The sequence below is a fragment of the Strix aluco genome, chromosome 4 (assembly GCF_031877795.1).
Source record: "Strix aluco isolate bStrAlu1 chromosome 4, bStrAlu1.hap1, whole genome shotgun sequence".
Taxonomy (NCBI): domain Eukaryota; kingdom Metazoa; phylum Chordata; class Aves; order Strigiformes; family Strigidae; genus Strix; species Strix aluco.
The window spans coordinates 118,136,264-118,154,315 of NC_133934.1; the positions used below are offsets into that span (position 1 = coordinate 118,136,264).

The 18,052-nt window shown below is 42.4% G+C and overlaps 1 protein-coding gene across 6 annotated transcripts in view; it reads left to right on the forward strand.

Moving 5' to 3' along the window:
• The window catches only part of EVL (Enah/Vasp-like), a 159,070-nt gene that overhangs the window by 9,792 nt on the left and 131,226 nt on the right, over window positions 1-18,052 (forward strand). Inside the window, exon 1 of one of the 6 annotated variants that reach the window (XM_074825097.1) lies at window positions 15,153-15,331. The exons of the other annotated variants lie outside the window; for them this stretch is intronic. Within the exon in view, the coding sequence (XP_074681198.1) occupies window positions 15,309-15,331 (23 nt within the window). The 5' untranslated portion in view covers window positions 15,153-15,308. Of the gene's footprint in view, window positions 1-15,152; window positions 15,332-18,052 lie in introns of those variants that run through there. 6 annotated transcript variants of the gene reach the window in all.

Consider the following 18,052-nt stretch of genomic DNA (forward strand, 5'->3'; position numbering starts at 1 on the left):
AATAGGAACATAAGCATCTCTTATTTAAAATATTCCCCCCCGCAAATGAACGATTATTAGCTGAAAACCTGGCAGTAAGTCAAAAAGAACCCGTGCCCCTGGGGGAGCAGAGGAGGCAGGCAGGAGGTACAAGGAGCAGATGTGCTGAGAGGCAGTGGGGGCAGGCTGGGACTGGTGGAGCCGTCCTGGTGAGGCAGGTGAGGTGGATCCTTCTCTTTTGGGGGATCACGAGCAAAAAAGGAAATAAAAAGTGGACAGAAAGATGGGCAGAGTGTTTAGCATTACTGAGGAATGTGTGTGTGTGTAGTGGGGGGTCCCACTGGGCCTGTTGTGTTGACCCTAGGGAACGCTCCCTCATTTTGTGGTCCTCAAGATGTTGCCCAAGGATGAGCTGCAAGGACCTGCTTGTCTCTTCTGTCCTGTCTTGCTAAACAAAAATAGTGCCACAACTGCATGACTGCACCTCTTTGCAGGATCTCAAAAAACCTGAGCCAGCATACTGTTTTAAAATTTCATGGTATTAAATATGAGGGTGTTACAGAAATAGCAGAGAGACTGAGCCAGGCAGCAAGCTAGGGAAGATGGAAATGAGTTTGTAAGAACAATAAATGCACTCAAGGACATGGCTCAAGCTACGAAGCCTGTTTGGAGGTGTGTGGGGTGAATGCCTCGCATCGTGCATTTAGCTGTCACCACTGTCCTGAGCGTGGCAGGGGCTCCAGTGTCAGTACTGGCGTGGGTCCAGTTTAGTCTGTGCTCCCAGTCTGAAAGCAGAGTGGTGGTGTTTTCAGCTGGCTCCGTCCCCTGAGCTGGTTCACCATGGAGCTGTCTGTCAGCATCACGCCAGCGGTGCTGCAGGGAGTGGGAGGAAAGGCTGTGGTGAGGCTGGGGCACATCTGGGCAGCCCAAGTGGAAATGATGCTCTGTGTCCAACCCTCCTCTCGGTGGTGACTCCATGCTTCCAGGAGCTCAAAATTTAAATCGCTGCACGGTCTGATTAACCCAGTGGTTCACTAAGGATTTCCATGCTAAATTGCTAGAACAATAGTCCTTCTTGCATACTCAGGAATGCTTTCTGTGACCTCTTATTCTTGACACTGGTCTCCAGTCTTTGATCTCTTTGTCATTTTGGTCAAAGTCTGTCACTACAGACTTAGTTGCACCCTGATACCAGCTGTCATCTGTTATTGCCATTAGGGTCTGTTCATGATCCTTTTGCTTTGGAGCTTTGGATGCTTTTTGTGACCCTTAAAAGATGATAATCCCGAGTAGACACTGCAAAACAAGCAACACAGCTAAAGTTTCCCTGAACAACATTTGAGAGGTATGCTTGGGTGTTAGAGGCTGTGGTTAAGCCTGACCTGGCTAGAGTCCTCATCTTCAATTTGAATGCAGTGGGATTATAATCTATATTTCCATTTCTGACTCCCCAACACCCATGTCAGTATGATACGCCTGAACCGCAGTTCAACTTCACAGATGGTACTTGCATTGCAGAAAATATTAGATGGCTAGTGCCCTAAATACAACAGAGTGCATTTGTCTACAAATCTGTGTAGACAGAAAAATCTCTTTAATGGTAAAAAGCATAGTCATGTAAGAGGAATGTGAAGGGAGTTTGCTAGAAGACTCAGTGGTGACTTTTTAAGTGTTGGAGCAGGGTAAGCAAAATGAGAATAAGACCTTAAAACTGTGATAAACATGACAAGTGACTTTAACACATCTGTCTAAAGAAGCAGGCTTTTATGATTTTTGTTATTTTGTTAAAAACAACAACTTTGATAACTGATGTGTTTTCCTAATAGTACAAAACACATCAAATATTTTAGTGACCTGCTATTTAAAAAATAACCACATCAAATGGCTCAGCTTCCTTGAGGATTGTCTCCATTCCTTCAGGACATGTATTTCCCATGGCCCATCAACATCTGTTCAGGTATTGCAAATGCAGGAGGATGGAGAGGTGAAGACTTGCAGGGTCTGATTCTCCCTCTCCAGCCTCTGGGCTCCAGAGAAACTTTAGTAAAGATGGAAGAGACAAGGGAGAGCCTTCATGGAGAGTGAGCATGCAGCAGCCCTACCAGCGTGTCCTCAGCAGGTTGTGCAGCAGCTTCTAGTACCCCTTTCCTGGGGAATTAATTAATTGACAGCTCAAAATTGTTGATTCTGGGGGGAGTTTTCCAGCATCTTTTCTGTCCTCTGCTGTCTCTCTCTATTCTAAAGCTGTCTGCACAAGGACATGAAGGAAAATTAATCCAAATCACCTAAAATGTGAATGTACAGTAGATTAGGTAAACTAAATTAAACCGTTGTATATATTCTCTGATTCAGCGTTCAAGTGACCTTAATTTGATTAAGCTTAATTCACATCAAAGTAAATTATACTAAATATGAAATAGGGTTGATTTAATTAATAATGAGTGTGTCTGCAGGGATCTAATGTGGTTTGATTCATTACCGAAATGTTAATTCAGATTACCTTTCTAGAGTTTTCTCATGTAGATAAACCCTACAGGACAGTTTATTAGTCATGCCTAAACTGGTGTAATTGTGTGTTTATTCCCCCTGGCTCTAGAAGGACCTTCCCACCACTCTCCTTGATGGGACTTCATGAGCATTTTGTTGTGGGATGTCTTGTTGATTCATTAATCCAGCCAATGAAAATTCATCAATGAAAATTCTGTTGAATTAGCCAGTTTTTGACCTGGTTTGTGGCTGCAGGGTGCTCCACAGAGTAAAGGCAGGAGAGTGAATGTGTGAGCAAGGTGGAGAGGGTGTTGACTCATTTCACCTCAGGTCAACCCTTTGTGCAAGAGACGCCATGCTGCCAGCAGTGTTCACATGCTGGAGGTTCACTCTCCGTTGGGTTACGTAGCGCATGGACTAGAAGAAGTCACGAGCCTTGCTGGAGTTGCTTGAAATCAAATACCACCAAGTGTGATCTGCTTGGTGTTCAGGTACAACTGTCATGTGTTACTTGGCTCTGGCTTGTACAGGTTTCCTTTGACTTTTTCTCTCCTTTGTGCCTGTGTAGTACTACTACTGAATAGCCATCATCTAAGTAGCTTGTGCTTTCAATAAACACAAGCTCTACTGACCTACTTTCTTACTTCTTTTCTTCTTCTTCTGTCCATGGCTTTAAAGTTCTATGAGTATATTTTTTGCTGTATGATTATTACAGGAATGGACACATTATAATTGCAAAGATGAAATAACTGGAATGGCTGAGACCTGCAAAATTTTGCCTAGGGTGTTTTTAAGGACTTGCTTTGTTTTCAAAGGATTCTGCAAAAAATTTCTGATTTCATAGTGCTGTGCTTCAAGTGTAAAATAAGTAGCAGAAATGAAACATCTGATGATTTTCAACCACTTCCCAAGTTGAAACTATTGGAGAGGCTTCAGGAGAAGAATGGATAATAAATATGAACTAAATACAGCAAAGTTGATCTAATTCTATAGCTTTTTTTTTTTTTTTTTTATTTCTCTGAAGATGAGTAAACTTGTATTGGAAAAATAGCAAAATGATCTGAAACCTGGCCTGAACTTTAACATGAACCCTAAGTTTGTTGCAAAAGTCTCTGAACTTTGGGAGGCTGCAAAGAATATAATATTGTGCTTCAAAATTTGCTTGAAATCTATCCCCGGACTACTAAGAAATGCTGACTGTCCCCGTTAGCACCTTCACATTTTCTAGTTTCAGCTTGCACAAGGAATCACTCCAAAAAGTGGCCAAAGGGGTGCTGTCAGCCTCTAGAATCTTCCTGTGATTATTTGGTTTGTTCTGTCAGGAAACCAGGCTCTGAAACCACCAAGCTGTGCCCATCTCATCCTGTTTTAATATCAGCACACCCAGACACATAAACAATGTGCTTCTTCATGAGGCAATGAAAATCAATGAGGCTTTGAAAAGACATGCTCTTTAAAGTCATGGCCTTATTTGGGAAGTTGCAAGAAGCTTGGCTGTCACAAGAGAATATTTTGGCTCTGTGACAGTTTCCTTTATACGGTTCCTTAGCGAGGAATCTCCTGTGTTTGTGCAGTGATAACTTGCGAGTGTTGCGTGCCTTTTTTCCCCTCCCCAGGAATGTTTGCTGGAGGAGAACCTAATATGTTGGTCAAAAGAGGCCAAAGACCCCTTTGGACCAGACCTCTGTCTGGTCCAAAGTATGTAAAGAAAGCAGATTTTCAAAAAATTCCTGGTATTTCAGTGTTCCTGAGCAGATTCATTTATGTTTTTTTTATAATTGCTTCTCTATAACCTTTTTTTTTTTTTTTTTTCACTACTCATTTGTTCAGTTTTATCTTTTGTTTATGTAAGTGTGGGATTGTTTAGGAATGATCTGGTCTGCCACCACCCTTTTGTTCCTTACACTTCTTGGGAATGTTTCCTTTAAGTTCCTGACACCTTGGGAACTGCAGTGGGATAAAAGAGCCTGCATGATAAAGATAAATAATAAACTGAAGGGAAGGTGTCAGAGACAGAAGCATTTTAGACTTGTAGTTTTATGGGAAGAATGAGAAAAGAGAGAGAAGGTTATCACAGCAGCATTTTGAAATGGTTTCAGAACATGTAGTTGAAAGAGAAAGACAGATTAGAGAAGAAAGTTGTGATTATAAGCTAAAAATCACTGTGGCTGTTGCTGAATTTCCTGTCCATATGATAAACCAGTGGAATATAAAAATTTTGCAGAGACTTAAGCTGCACAATTTAGTGAAGTCCTGAGGGAAAAGGACCTCCAGGCTACGCTGTCGTTGGAGACCTGGGGCACAATGACGAGCAACGCCTTATGGATCTATCATGACACTGATACCGTAAAGGACACCCTCGAGCATCAACAATACTGCTAAATAATAGTTTTTAGAGAGGTTGGGAAGTCAAGGGACATAGGGTTAGCTCAACACAGTCTGGTTGCAGGACTAGTACCAATCCTTCAGATTTTACATCCCTAGAAGGGTACAATACATCCTTCTCCCCAGAATATCGGATCCTTTCCTCCACTGTCCTTAGTTTCCTTTCACCTGTTCTTGCCATTCCTGAACCTGCCATTGCTCGTACTGACCCAGCATACATTCTGCTCTGCCCAGCGCCTTTCTGTTTCTGAGGAGGTGGGGAGGCAGCTGTGCAGGCTGATCTCTGTCCTCAGCCCTACACAACTACAGTGTCAAAGGTAATATTTGGCTTGTGCTGTCATGTCTTTGGAGAAAGGACAGGTGGAGCGGTGGTAAGCCTGGAGCAGAGACAGCTCAAGGGTCCAGCACTGCTTGTATTTCCCAGGCACCGACATCGTCTGATAATACTGATGTCACTTAATACTGTGCTCATCTAATAGCAGCCTGAGGTAGCAACGAGTGGTAGTGCCCATGGCAGTGGGTGGGAAAGGGAAAGCAAGATGCATATAACTTAAGAGGAATGCAACTAGACATGTGAGGCTGGAAGGAGCAGCCATCAGGTTAGGCTGATCTGCAGTGCTCTGAGATAGAAATGTGAGTTCAAAATGTGGAAGAAGCGTGATGCCTGTCTGTGGCTGGAAACTAGGTAGGAATTTTGCGAGCAAGGGGAATAAGTTTTGGATAGTATTTGAGGTTTTGTGATGATCTCTCATTTTATGAGTCTTGGGAATTCATTTGCAGTGCCTTGCTACTTCTGTCTCCCTTTCAAGGTCACTGGGATGCACTGACTGCTCTGTAGCTTCATTCGTTAGAAATTAGCTAAGCCAGGATTTGACTGGGATGTTTATCTGGCCATTTCCATCAGGAGGTCATTCATACTTGGAAAGACAAATGTATCTCATATTAGAGGTCAGGTCATGCTCACCTCTCTTTGCCTCCAAAGATGAGGGAAGTAGGATTTGGCTCATGAATAAATATTTAATTCTCGAAGACATGAGTCAGTTGTCTAAACTGAACTGGTGCCCTGTTCCATTTCAAATAATCTGGAGTACCCAAGTGATAGAAGTGTGGTTAATGGCCATGACCTGTGGGATACCAGAGCCCACCTGGATGCCAGACACTGATACATGTGCTTGGACACCTGGGTTTAGGCAACTGGTTTGAACCCCAAGCAATGCCAGGCAGGACTGCAGCGGGACTATGCAATTTTTCAGCAGTGAGCACTGTTGGGAGGAAAAAGCTTTTGTTTGCTGCAGTTTCTCTGGGGTTTGGTGTATAAATACCAGGCAGTGGATCTAGAGCTAAGACTGCTCTGATTGGAAAACCCACTCCCGATTTCCCCTTCTGTCCTTTCCTGGTCCTGTACACCTTTGTGCAGCTTTGAGGTGGACAAAAGTGTATCCCATTGCTTTTCCCAAGGTTGCGACCAAGTTGTGAGATGGACTGTATGTGTTCTGTGTGGCTTGCCTGCTAGTCTAGCCTGAATGATGAAAAGGACCCACTCAGTACAGGTAGGGAGGCAATAGGTGTTGTATTAAGCTTGATTCATGGTAGTGTAGGGCAATTTGTACTACTGCTCCTTACTTGGCTATAAAAATGCTACTACCTCTACCATAGGTAGTTAATCACAGTTGTATAGCCTAAATAGGTGTTTTTTTAAAGATAAAGTGAGTAAATGGGATCATTCAGTTGAGAAATGATAAGCCATTCAATTATAGCTGGGCAAGTAGTGTGTATGCGTGACCTCTTACTCTGCTTTGCCTCCCGAGCTCTCCTGGTTCTTCTGGCTGCAAGAAACATCACAGGGTCTTGAACAGTTGTGGTGGATGGCCAGGGCTTGGGGGCTGCTGGAGCAGGTTGCAGTAATAGTTTGATTTGTTGGAGACCTCCCTAGTTCAGACTGTGCATTGAGCAGAGGAGTGGGAGTTGGCAGAGCCAGAATAAGAATTCAGACTTTATCAGTAACTTTGCTACGCAGTCCTGAAGCAAGCAGTGTGGCTTCCCTCCCTCTTCCATTCACCACCTCAGAAATCTGGATCTTATGAAAGAAGTCACAGGAAAATTAGGAGAGATATGGAAAATTCTGGATGTAGAAATCAAAACAGGGTGCCCCAAACATGTTACTGTTTTGCTTCTTTATAGATGTTAGTGCTTGTCCTTTTGTTAGGAAACTGATTCTCATCCCCACTACTGTTGGAAACTGGAGAACTGATGATGTTCAGATGATGTGGTGTCCTAAAAGCTGTCCAGTTCTATGGATTGTGGAAAGGCTTCTGCTGTGATGCGGTTTTTGTAATTTACATGCATTTGATTCTAAAGTGTAACATGCAGCTTATGTAAAAAAGGTATTTTTGTGTTCATTTTGACACTTCTTTAATTAAAGTGTCAGACCTAATAATGTTTCACTGAAGAAACCAGTGGACCCTCTCCAAGGAGTCCTGCAGGAGCAGCAAAGAGCAGGAGTTGTGATATTTCTCAGGTTCTTAAAAAAAGAAAAAAAAAATCAGTTTTTCAATCTTCAGTCTTTCTTTATGTGAAGAACAAATAAGGGATACAAACATGATATTCAAAACAATACTTTTCAACTTCAATTGCTGTGGTTTTGATTTGCCATGGAATGTCATATAATCTATCTTCTTGCTATATCTGGCTCAAAAACATTGGGTCTTGCTGATGTGCTGTGAAGAAGTTGGTAAAGTTGGCAGAAACCCACGCCTTCGCTGCAGTGACCCTTTGCAGAGTGCGATGTGGCTAAGCCATATGCATTTCAGAGAAAGGCATCCGTGAGTTGTCTTCTGTGTTGTAGAATATACTCATGTCCACCCGTAATTTTCCTGCAGCCTTATAGGGAGAAGGCAGCATGAAGTCTCAAAGTTGTGGTCTAAATATGTTGGTGGTTCTTGTTAAAGATTATGTATAATCTTCCTCCACTATGTGTATATTACTTAGGGAGCATGCGTTGTCAGTAAGTAAATTCCATGTGAGAAGGGTTATCACAAAGGGAAGAGGTTGTGGGAATGGCCTGATGTTTCTTGTGCAGCAGCTGCTGTAGCAGCCAGGCCCGCTTTGGGAGCAAGCTGTGCTGTTCCCGAGGGATTGGAAGGTCCTGCTCACAGAATCACACAGAGTTGTGGAGGTTGGCAGGGACGTTTGGAGATCATCTAGTCCAACCCCCTGCTCAGGACCTTGTCCAGTTGAGTTTTGAATATCTCCCAAGAACCTCTCTTGGCAACCTCTGCAATTGTTTGACCACTCTCATGGTAGAAAAGTTTCTTCTTATGTTTGAATTGGATTTCCTGTATTGCAAAATTTGTGCCCATTGCTTCTTGTCCTGTCACCTCTGAGAAGAGTCTGACTGTCTTCTTTACTCCCCCATCCTATATTTTACACAGTGATGGTTGTGTCTATAAGGATGAGATGGGAGACACTGTCAGAAGCCTTACTGGAGTCAAGACCTGTCAGTACAGAGTAGACTAGAGCCTGACCAGTGTGATTATGGTGTCCCGTTTCTCTGGTAGAAGCACAGCTCCAGTGGCATCGCACCACTAGCATCTCCCTCCTGCCCCAGTTGTATGGGTTAGTGTGTAAAACTGCTGCTCTGAAGCCTTGGAAGAATCAGAACTTTTGTATGTTCTCATGGGAGTGAGCAAATGAAGTTCTGAGATTGCCACAGTTTATGTCTGTCCTGCTGCCAGAAGCTGTTTGTGAACAAAGGATTCCACAGTATATAGTGAATAATTCCTTCACATGTTTATTCTAACATCTTTTGCATCAGCTGCAAGGGAAAGAAGAATTTATTCCCTTTTTGTTGGAAGCAGGGACAGTGTACATCTTAATGTGATATCAGTGCAGCTCAGCTTTGGCAAATTCTCTACCATCAGTACCTTACACTGGATAATCCTTGCATGTCCCATGAGAAATTCTGGACCATGGTCTGATCAAGCTTTAACATTATGTCTATGTAAAATCCCTGTAAGCTAAGTTCCTAAGACCTCGGTGCTGTGATCTTGTGCTGCACAGAGCTTGCTCAACAGATACGTGGTACCCATGGAGTTTTATCAACTGTGATGAGATTACTTTTGGCAGATAGAAGCAGAAGTATAAAACTCAACCTTGATTTTTCTTCTCTCTACGTCCTACCATTTAATTAGAGTGCAGAGGTATGAGAAGACTCAGTTACTAGGAGTACTCTTCTGATGTTTACCAGAGAAGATGTCAAGTAGACACTGATATTTTCCACGCAGAATAACTTCTGGCCTGTGAATATACTTGATAATGAGTCCCCAGTTCAGTAGGCATTAATGTGCTCATCTGTGTGTGGGAAGTTGCTTGGTTCACGTTGGCTGCTACTTTTGAGTGCAAACATGCCACTGTATAATTTAAATGCTTATAAGATCTAGGCCATTGGCTTCCATGAACATGGCAAGAAGTCAGGGTGTTTATGGTGGTATGTGAAAACCTTTATTTGTATTCACGTCTAAAATACACAGGTTTGTGTTTGTTGATCTATGATGTATACAACCCACATACTTCCCAAATGTTTTATGTCAATGTGTGTTTTAGTAGATGACTGTGGTTTATTCAGATACTATTTTCATATCCATTGACATTTCATTTGATAATGGTGATAATGCAAGTCTAGTTTTAGCCTCCCACTTCTCTTTTTTCCCACTTAATCCTTCACAACTTGGAAAAAGTCAAACTGAGTAATTATAGCTAGCTTGGAGGAAGTTTCCAAATGGAAGTCTACAGTTCCTTTTATTTTCTCTGAAAGAGTCCTATCTTCTGCTCTGTGCTTGTACAGATTAAGATACTAATCAGCAAAGATGTAGCAGGTATAAGATTCTGTGGCTGTCAGGTGAACATTGAAGCAGCGTAATCCATAATTAGTATGGGGACTTCTGTGTGCACTGTGATTCAAATTAATTGTGCTGTATTGAGAAAGCTATGGTTGATAATTGTTTATCTAGGAATAAATAATACATTACTGCCTCGCACTTCAAATTCATATAGCCTTGTACCTTTCCTTGGAAGGGATTTTGTATGGTTTTAAATCATTTTTCATAAGCAGGCAGGAATACAAGTCTTGGTCATGATCAACTAACATTTGCAACCTATACAGACTGAACCTTAGTTTTTGGATGTTTGGTGATTTGACCATATTTCTCCTTTTACTAATTTGACATTTATCTCAAATGTCCTTGTCTGTTGCTGGCTGTTATGTCTTGTCTATGTAAACTGCTAGGGACGTTTTCCATTTTCAGCTTTATATGGCAATCAGCACCAAACAGTCCTAAACTTGACTGGGTATTTCAGGCAGTATTGCAGTGATCGATATCTTAATGATCTGTATGGAGCTTTTCGTTTTCATCGTGACTGGCTCAGTTCTGTTGGATTGCAAGTTGTGACTTGGTGCAGTCCCCAAGGGCTGATTAGAAAATCAGTAAGAATCCCATTCTCTCTAGTTGACTCCAGTGCACCTTCCCTTAAGCATTAAAATAAGTCAGATGGGGCTGTATTTTGGAAAAACATCTTGTTTCAGCCCTGTGAGATGCTGTATGCTTGTCTGCACCTGGTACAGAGTGTTTATTAATGAAAATGGTATGTGCTACTCCCAGTATGATAAGAGTAAAGCCATGGGACAAAAACATGGGGAAGACCTCACATCAGCTGTCCTGTGGTCAGGCCAAGGCTTGAGATTTGCAAAGCATGGTGCATATTTGGACCAAATCTGGGAGGGAGAAAAGTGATTTTTGCTGTGCAGATATTCATGTGCTGTGATAATTTCAAGCTATATAAATGAGGGGGGAATGTGGGTAGGATTTTTTTGATGAAGGTTAATGTCACAAAATTAAACTTTAGTGGTCAAACTGAAGACCAGAGAGTGAAAGGAGGAGTCTGAAACTATTCTTGCGCATCAAAATTCGCACAATATTTTAAGGCAACATATAATAGAAATCCCATTGATGAAAAGAGGAAAAAAACCCATTCATTTCTGCCCCACCCACCCTTTCCTTTAACAGCTGAAGGTTGGAGTTGGTACTCTAATACTGAATATATCATTGTTCAGTAAACTTCAGGGCACTGAAATTATTTCCACAGTTTTCCCAGTACCTGAAAAAACTAAGGTAGCTGTTCTTTCTTCTACTTCAATAATCCTTTTAAATCTTATTTTCTTAAGCCCAAGAAAGACTTTTGAACTCAGAGACAATCCTATTGAAAGGAGATTTTTCAGCATATTCTGGGATGCTGCCTGTGATCGCCACATCCTCCACTGTGCAGAAATGTTAGAGCTGCAGTGGATGTATACTGATTATATATGCTCTTGTTGGCTCATTTCCCTTCTCCTTTCTGTTTTCTTCCTCATGAATTGAAGTGAGTGCTGGATTTTTCAGTGCAGTTGTGGTTTTTTTTAGTGGTCTGAATATCATTTCAGCATAGTGATAATACAGGCTTAATGACAGAAGTCTGCTGTGTTAGTGGCTTTTTCATTGCTTCAGCAGGGGAATAAATAGTTACCTCATTAAAATATCTCAGTCTGCTTGTGATCGGATAATGTCACCTAGCATCTGGCCAAGGCTTTGGTGGAATCTTGGGTCAAGAGAACCAGTACCGATACACTGATGTACTGAATATCAATAATGCAAGATGTTATTCTTGGGGAAACTAGGTTCTTAGGCAGAGTATCAACACAAGGCCTTTGTATGCCACTTAAATACTGGCTAAAGCCAGAAATTTCACCATTGTCCTCTGCCTCATTCTGTTTTGTCATATTTCCAGGCTTTTTTTGCAGCCTTTGCTTCTTTGTCAAGCTTTCATCAAGGATAACCACTTCTGTCACAGTCTCAATTGTTTGTTAGAGCCTGGAATTAAAACTACAAATTGTTTTCCAAAAGCTACTCCCTTCAGTGTGTCTTCTTCAGTGGGAAGGAACTCTCATTGTCACATCTGTCTGGCCTTTGATCAGAAGGTGGAATCTGGGTCCCACAGTTTTCATTACATTAATCATCCCACCCAATGTTCAGTGTCATTTTTCTTTCCTGTGATGTAATTTGATTTTGTGGTAGTGTGGGACATTTTTCATCAAAGGTCTGGACTGATTATACAGCCAGGCAGGGAATAAACAACTCCTCCTTGTAAAATATTTTGTTGCTGGTTGTGGTTTCTGATGTACCTTCTGTTTGCTTCTCGAGACGTTCAGTCTGGCTCAGGGCATGAGAAGTTACAGTCTTCTTTGCTAAAAAGTCATAAGGAAGTATTATAATCCTGCATTTATTTACGTATTTGGCCATTGCATGTGTTCATGTGACTTCCTGAAGCCACTGCAAGTTCTCTTAGGTAATTGCATGTGAGCCTTATTCATGTTGACAATATGACATGACGGTCTCAGATCTTACTGTCTAATATGGGAATCCTGGTAATTAATTAACCAGAAATGACACCATCAGATATCTCACAGGATAGGAGCCCTGCTCTTGCTGTCTGTAATGCTATGAACTGGTGTGAAAGTGCTGGCTAAAAAAAATTAAGTTAAAAAAAGTTACCCTACTGAAACCTTTCAGCAGCTGACCTCTATTGAATATGAAAGCTTTCTGGAGGATGTTTGCCTTTTGAGTCCTTCACAGTGAACCCATTGATGATGGAAGCCTTGAACAGTTGACTATTTATTTGCATAGTGGCTCTTAAGAAATTGAAGAAATTGGAAGACCAGACAGTGATTTTGTCAACCCTGTTTCAAGAGGAGTGAATACTTAGGGGAAACAGTACACTATGTTTGCTGTTAATTCTGTAGAAGGGTTTTTATTTTAGCTAGCATGAAAAATAAATGCATTTCAAGTGAAAACCAGCCCTCTTCCACTTGAATCCAAGTTAGAGGAAGACTGGGGTGAACAAGAAAACAGAAGTTCAGACTTCCCTCATTCACCCGTGAGGAATCTTAGCTAGCTGTGACTTTGAAGGTTAAAACGTGTTTCCTACAAGGTCAGTAGCAGAATACTGGCTTGCAGGGGGCTGCCTCACCCCTGCCTGGCTGCTGGAGTACTGTATATAGTAAGCATACTTCTAGTGAAGTTCAGCCTAAATATGGAAGATGACCTTTCTTGACGGTTGTATTGTTCTCCTCTCCGCTAGTTTAAATTTTTTATTAGACTATAGCCAGAAGCAGCTACCTCACAGTCCTTCTCTTTCTGGATGCTTATGGAATAATTAATTTCTGTCAGATGGTGTGACTGCTTGTGTTTTAGTGTTCCTACAGCGTGCCTTTATTGTCACTTAACACCATCACATTTGTTTAAAAGGAAATAAAACAAAACCCAAGGTCACTACTACATTAAAAAATCCACATTGCAAATAAATGTGGATTTTCTTTGTTTCCAGTGCTGGTTTTTTGCCATGGGTGCCTTGCCCTTTCTGCCTATATTTTTCAGAGCCATGGGATCAGATGCCACAGTTACTGTGGCCTGTCACGGATCGCTGTGTCCAGATGTGGCTGGCAGTACTTTGGGTGCTTTTCCAGTCTCCAAATCGCGTAGCCCAGTGTGGCAGCCACTGCCCTAGAGCAGGGTGAACCTCAGGAGCTGTAGTTGGGTCTCGATGCTTCAGACTCCAGCCAAAATCCTCCATGTGAGAAACTGTTTTCTTGTACTGGAAAACAGCCCTAGCAGTAAAAGAAAGAGACAAGTCAAGGTGGGAAGCAGCCTCAGAGGTGACTTTGAATTGGCTGCCTCCAGACTTTCCCAGGCAGTGTGTTCTCCTACTGCGCCATAATCTCTCCCTCCCAGTTGAGGGGTTGATTTCCCAGGATTTGCATCTCCGTCATTTCCAGCAATCCTCTCCCTTAATCTGCTCTCTAGCCAGCAGCTGAGTGGCAATCAATGCCTGTTCCCCTTCTGCCCGACCTATGCTGGCATCCATAGGTGGCTGCGCGCTGTTGTAGCAGAGATGCTGAGGCTAATCTAGTGTGTGCACAACCACACGGTAAAACCTCCTCCCGTCCCTCCTGAGCACACTGCCGAGTTCAGCCAGGGCTGTCGGGAGCCTTGCCAAAGTCTCCCCAGGCTCTCCCATGAATAAGACCCGTGCAGTCCCTAAGCGAATGGATAATGGCAGTCATCCAGCCTGTGATTCTTACACATCCCCATTTTCAAGGGGCTTTCTATGGGGATGATGAGCTCTGGCTCCTGGTGTTTCAGGGTTTGTTCCCCTCTGCTGTGAGCTGTGTTTACTCAGCCAGGGTGTGCAATGCTGCCAGGCCACGTAATTTCAGGGGAGCAGATGCGTTGTCCATGGATGAGCTATTCCAGGAGCCTGCCCATGTGCTTCCATGCCCTGCTTCGGTGGGACCGCCCTGTGTAGAGTAGGTGCAAACTTCACCCCTGAGCCTGGGGTGCCTCATCGCTCCCGGTTCTCCCCACCGGCCACTGGCACTGGGGCAGGTCCTGCTGGTGCGGGGTGGCCAGCGCAGGGGTGCAGCGGCCGGGCTGGGGGAACTCGGCTCCTGTTTGTCACCCCTGGGTGTGCGTGCGGCAGGGATGCTCTGACCCCAGCGCTCGCTGCGCTGTTGCCGTGGAGATTGCGTGCACTGTTGCTAGGCAGCTGAAGCATCTTTGCTTGCACACTGCAATGCCACGAAATTCTCAACTTTCCTCATTTCTATCTCCCTTCTTTAATTTCACAGATATGACTCCTTTGGCTCTTATCCCGCTTCATTCAGTTGCACTGCTGCGATTTCTTGGTGTTAACCCTATAAACCCTAAAAAGCCCGCATGGCACTGCAAATAGGATTTATGGCAATGAATTCAGGGCTGAAGGAGTTAAAGTGGTTGGGGACAGACTACAGAGGAAATGATTTCTAGCAGATAAACTACTTAAAATGTTCTGGCATTCATGGAAGGGGAGGTTTGTGGCTGCAGTCTTTTGTTCCATCACTGATGGTTTATATGAATAAAAACACAGACTAAAATATCACTACAAGGTAAGAAAATCAGCTTGAATGGGCCTAATTAATCTCTTCGGTTACAATATATACGTAGTTTTTTAGTATCCTCCGCTTGTGTTTAGTGATTTTAATGTAGCATGTGAATGGTAATTTAGCCGTGGAGCCTGTCGTGTACAGTTTTTGACTTATTTGGCTTGAATAATAAAGATATCAGCCTGTATTCTTGGAGTATACTGCATTAATCAGACTTGCAGGAATGATCACATGGTACTCTATCGCCTTTCCCTGTTAGCTGCTGCTTGTCAGCAGCTGGCTGAGCTGTAGGCTGCAGGCCAGTATCTGCATACCCTTTCTCTTCAGAATATTTCAAATATACTGTCTCGTCATTATGCATTTTGCTGCAGTTTGACAAACTAAATGGTCCTCCTGCACATTAAGAAGATTATTTTAAATTTCAGAGCATTTGTGTAGTTACTAGGCCATGTATGCATTTGAAGAATTCAGGTAGGCTCTCTGTTTTATACATCAGTGTGCTTGGTTTTTGTTCTCACAAGGTTTTTGCTGTGTAATGTCAGTCAGCTCTACAGTTAGTTCTTCAATGTGCAAATATTTCTTGCGTTTTAAAATCTCTACCCTATGCATGGGGAGAAGTGCTTGAAGGGTAAGATGCAGGTAACGGTAGCTAACTGCATGATGAAGTGCAAAGCTGGGTAATTGATTATATCTTGCACAAATTTCATCGCTGTGCAGCTAGAAGCAGCGAGTACAGTGTAGTTATAAATATAAACCAGAAACTGTTCTGTTTAAAAGGGTCTTTGCTATTTTTGGTTCCAGAGAATCTGACAGATGCTCCTTTGAGATAGAATACTGATTGTGATAGAGAAGAGAAAATTGATGCTTGGATTGTATATAGGATTATATTTTATGCTGCTGCAGAGTGTACATGTCTGTTTTTCATAATCTTGTAGCTGCAGAATTCTGTATGAATTACGTTTAAAATAACAATATGGTTAAGTTTGTTGGGGTTGGTTTGTTGTGTAAACATTTGAGCAACTGTGATTGTTAGAGTATAAAATTAGCACCTTTTATTTGATATTGGTTCTGCTCAGTATTGCCTCTGCCCCCTCTCCTCCTCCATCCCCACCCCCAATATAACTCCATCCTTATGCAAGTGTTGAGGTCTTTTAAAACCATAACAGATTTTTGAAGACATGAAACAGAATTTCTACCCTCACTAATAGAGTTGATTATTTTATCTGCAACAGAACAGTATTGAAGGTGAAAAAATTCTGGTCAGTAGTTGTGGGGTGGGGAGTATCTCACTTTTTTTTAAAAATGTGTTTTGCTTGGTGTGTTCAGTTCTTATAACTCGTGTAATAAAATTGTCCAGATAAAATGGTGACAATGTTACAACAGCATTGGGGATCATCTCATGATATGTTTGTCTGTATATCATTATTATAATGTATCTTGAAAATACCCTTTCCTTTCTGATGCAAAAAAAAAAGAGATTGTTTGACCAAGTATGTAACTAGAAGAAAGAATGGATTATCTTTGTATACACAGTGAGCATTCTGTACCAAATATTTTCAAATTAAACTTTCTAACTTCAGATGAAACATTACTAACATTATTTCTGCTTTTTGTTAAAGCATTTAATATATTGGCAATTTCCCTTATTTCGTGTTTTGCCAGTCAGTTCTATGTGGAAGTGGTGTCAAATGCAGTAAAAGCAGGCACAGGACACCCCCCACTCCTGCAAATGTCCTGATTCCAGCCATAAGGGCTGAGGATACACAGGCTGACCGTGTATACTTCTCGTGCTGTGAAATGAAGTATGATGCTGTCTGAGGGAAGAGATTTTACTAGAAGACCAGATAATGCTGTGTAACTGCAGTTGTCATAGGGCTGTCAGGAGATGCTTGAAATCTTGACATCGCTGATTGTTGGCAGTAAATTAAGCTGCAAATGGGCCCCAAACTTACTGTGCCACTTACTATGCCCACAGAGTTACTTGTATTTCACCCAGTTGGTTGGTTCCTATTCTTAATAGAGTGAAATTCTCAATAAATCTACATGAGAAGAAAAAAGGTGTTGTAAAAATTCTGTTTTAAAAGCCTTAGCTGTCTTTCAGTGGTTTTCCTAGACACCTTGGGACAGGAAGACACCTATGTTAACAGCAGGAACGGTCAAATGCTGATTACACACCCATTAGGCTTATTAAATTACTTGTCCTCTCTTAGACTTGATTTGAAAATAGTATTAACATTTGATGTGCAGACTGCTAGACATTTTCTTTTAAATCTTCTGCACTGGAAGGGCTGTGGTTTCTGTATAGCAACATTTAAATGGCATTTATTTTATTAGGCATTTCCGTGATGTTTTGTTAAGGTTGTATCTGCATGTTGATGGTTTTTTTATGGTATGGTTATTCTCATGCCTGTGGCTATGTTACATTTTGATGGGATCAAAACATATCTTGCAAGATAAAGAAAAACAAAGGGTCTAGTTGAGCAGCGGGGTGGAAGTCTCAGTCCCATGGGCTCCCAGAAGCAAAGTTTATGTAGCAGTAGATGGCACTCTTCTCTGGACTAACAGCCCCTGGACCTTGGTGGCCCCACAGTCTTTACAGGTGCCATTTTCCATGCGCATAAAACATAAGCTTGCACTTACCTTGACTCTGATCTGAAGCAGATGCCCACATGGATGTTGCGGAAAGATGGCTGTTTCCATCTTTCAGTGCACCTACAGGGCCTGAGTACCCAAGTATCTAGAGGAGTGGTGACCTCACTGGTGCCTGTTCATGTAAACCCATGCATGTCATTTCTGTATGTGCTATTCTACATTTTTCTTTCTGACTCCAGGCTGGGCCTTGAGGACCTGCAGGAGAACTCGGGCAGGCAGTGGGGGCTGTGGCACCCCAGCCCAACACCAAGAGGTGTCACTGCAGTCTGGCTGCCTGAGTTCCCCCGGCGGTTTCAGTTTGATGCGGTTGCCTTCGCTTCCCCAGCAAAACGGTGCTGGGGTATTTCTGTGAAGTGTTAAGCAGCCGCTGGACCTCTCTGCAGGAGTGTATCACTTAAGGGCTATAAGTGACCTTGGTGCGCTGTTTGTGAAACACTTATTTGTAAAGCCCTTTGGGATGAGATATTACCCCTGTGGTTACTGGCTGGATAAACAGAGACTTAAGCCTCAGAAAAAATAGGGGGTAAATCCATCGAATAA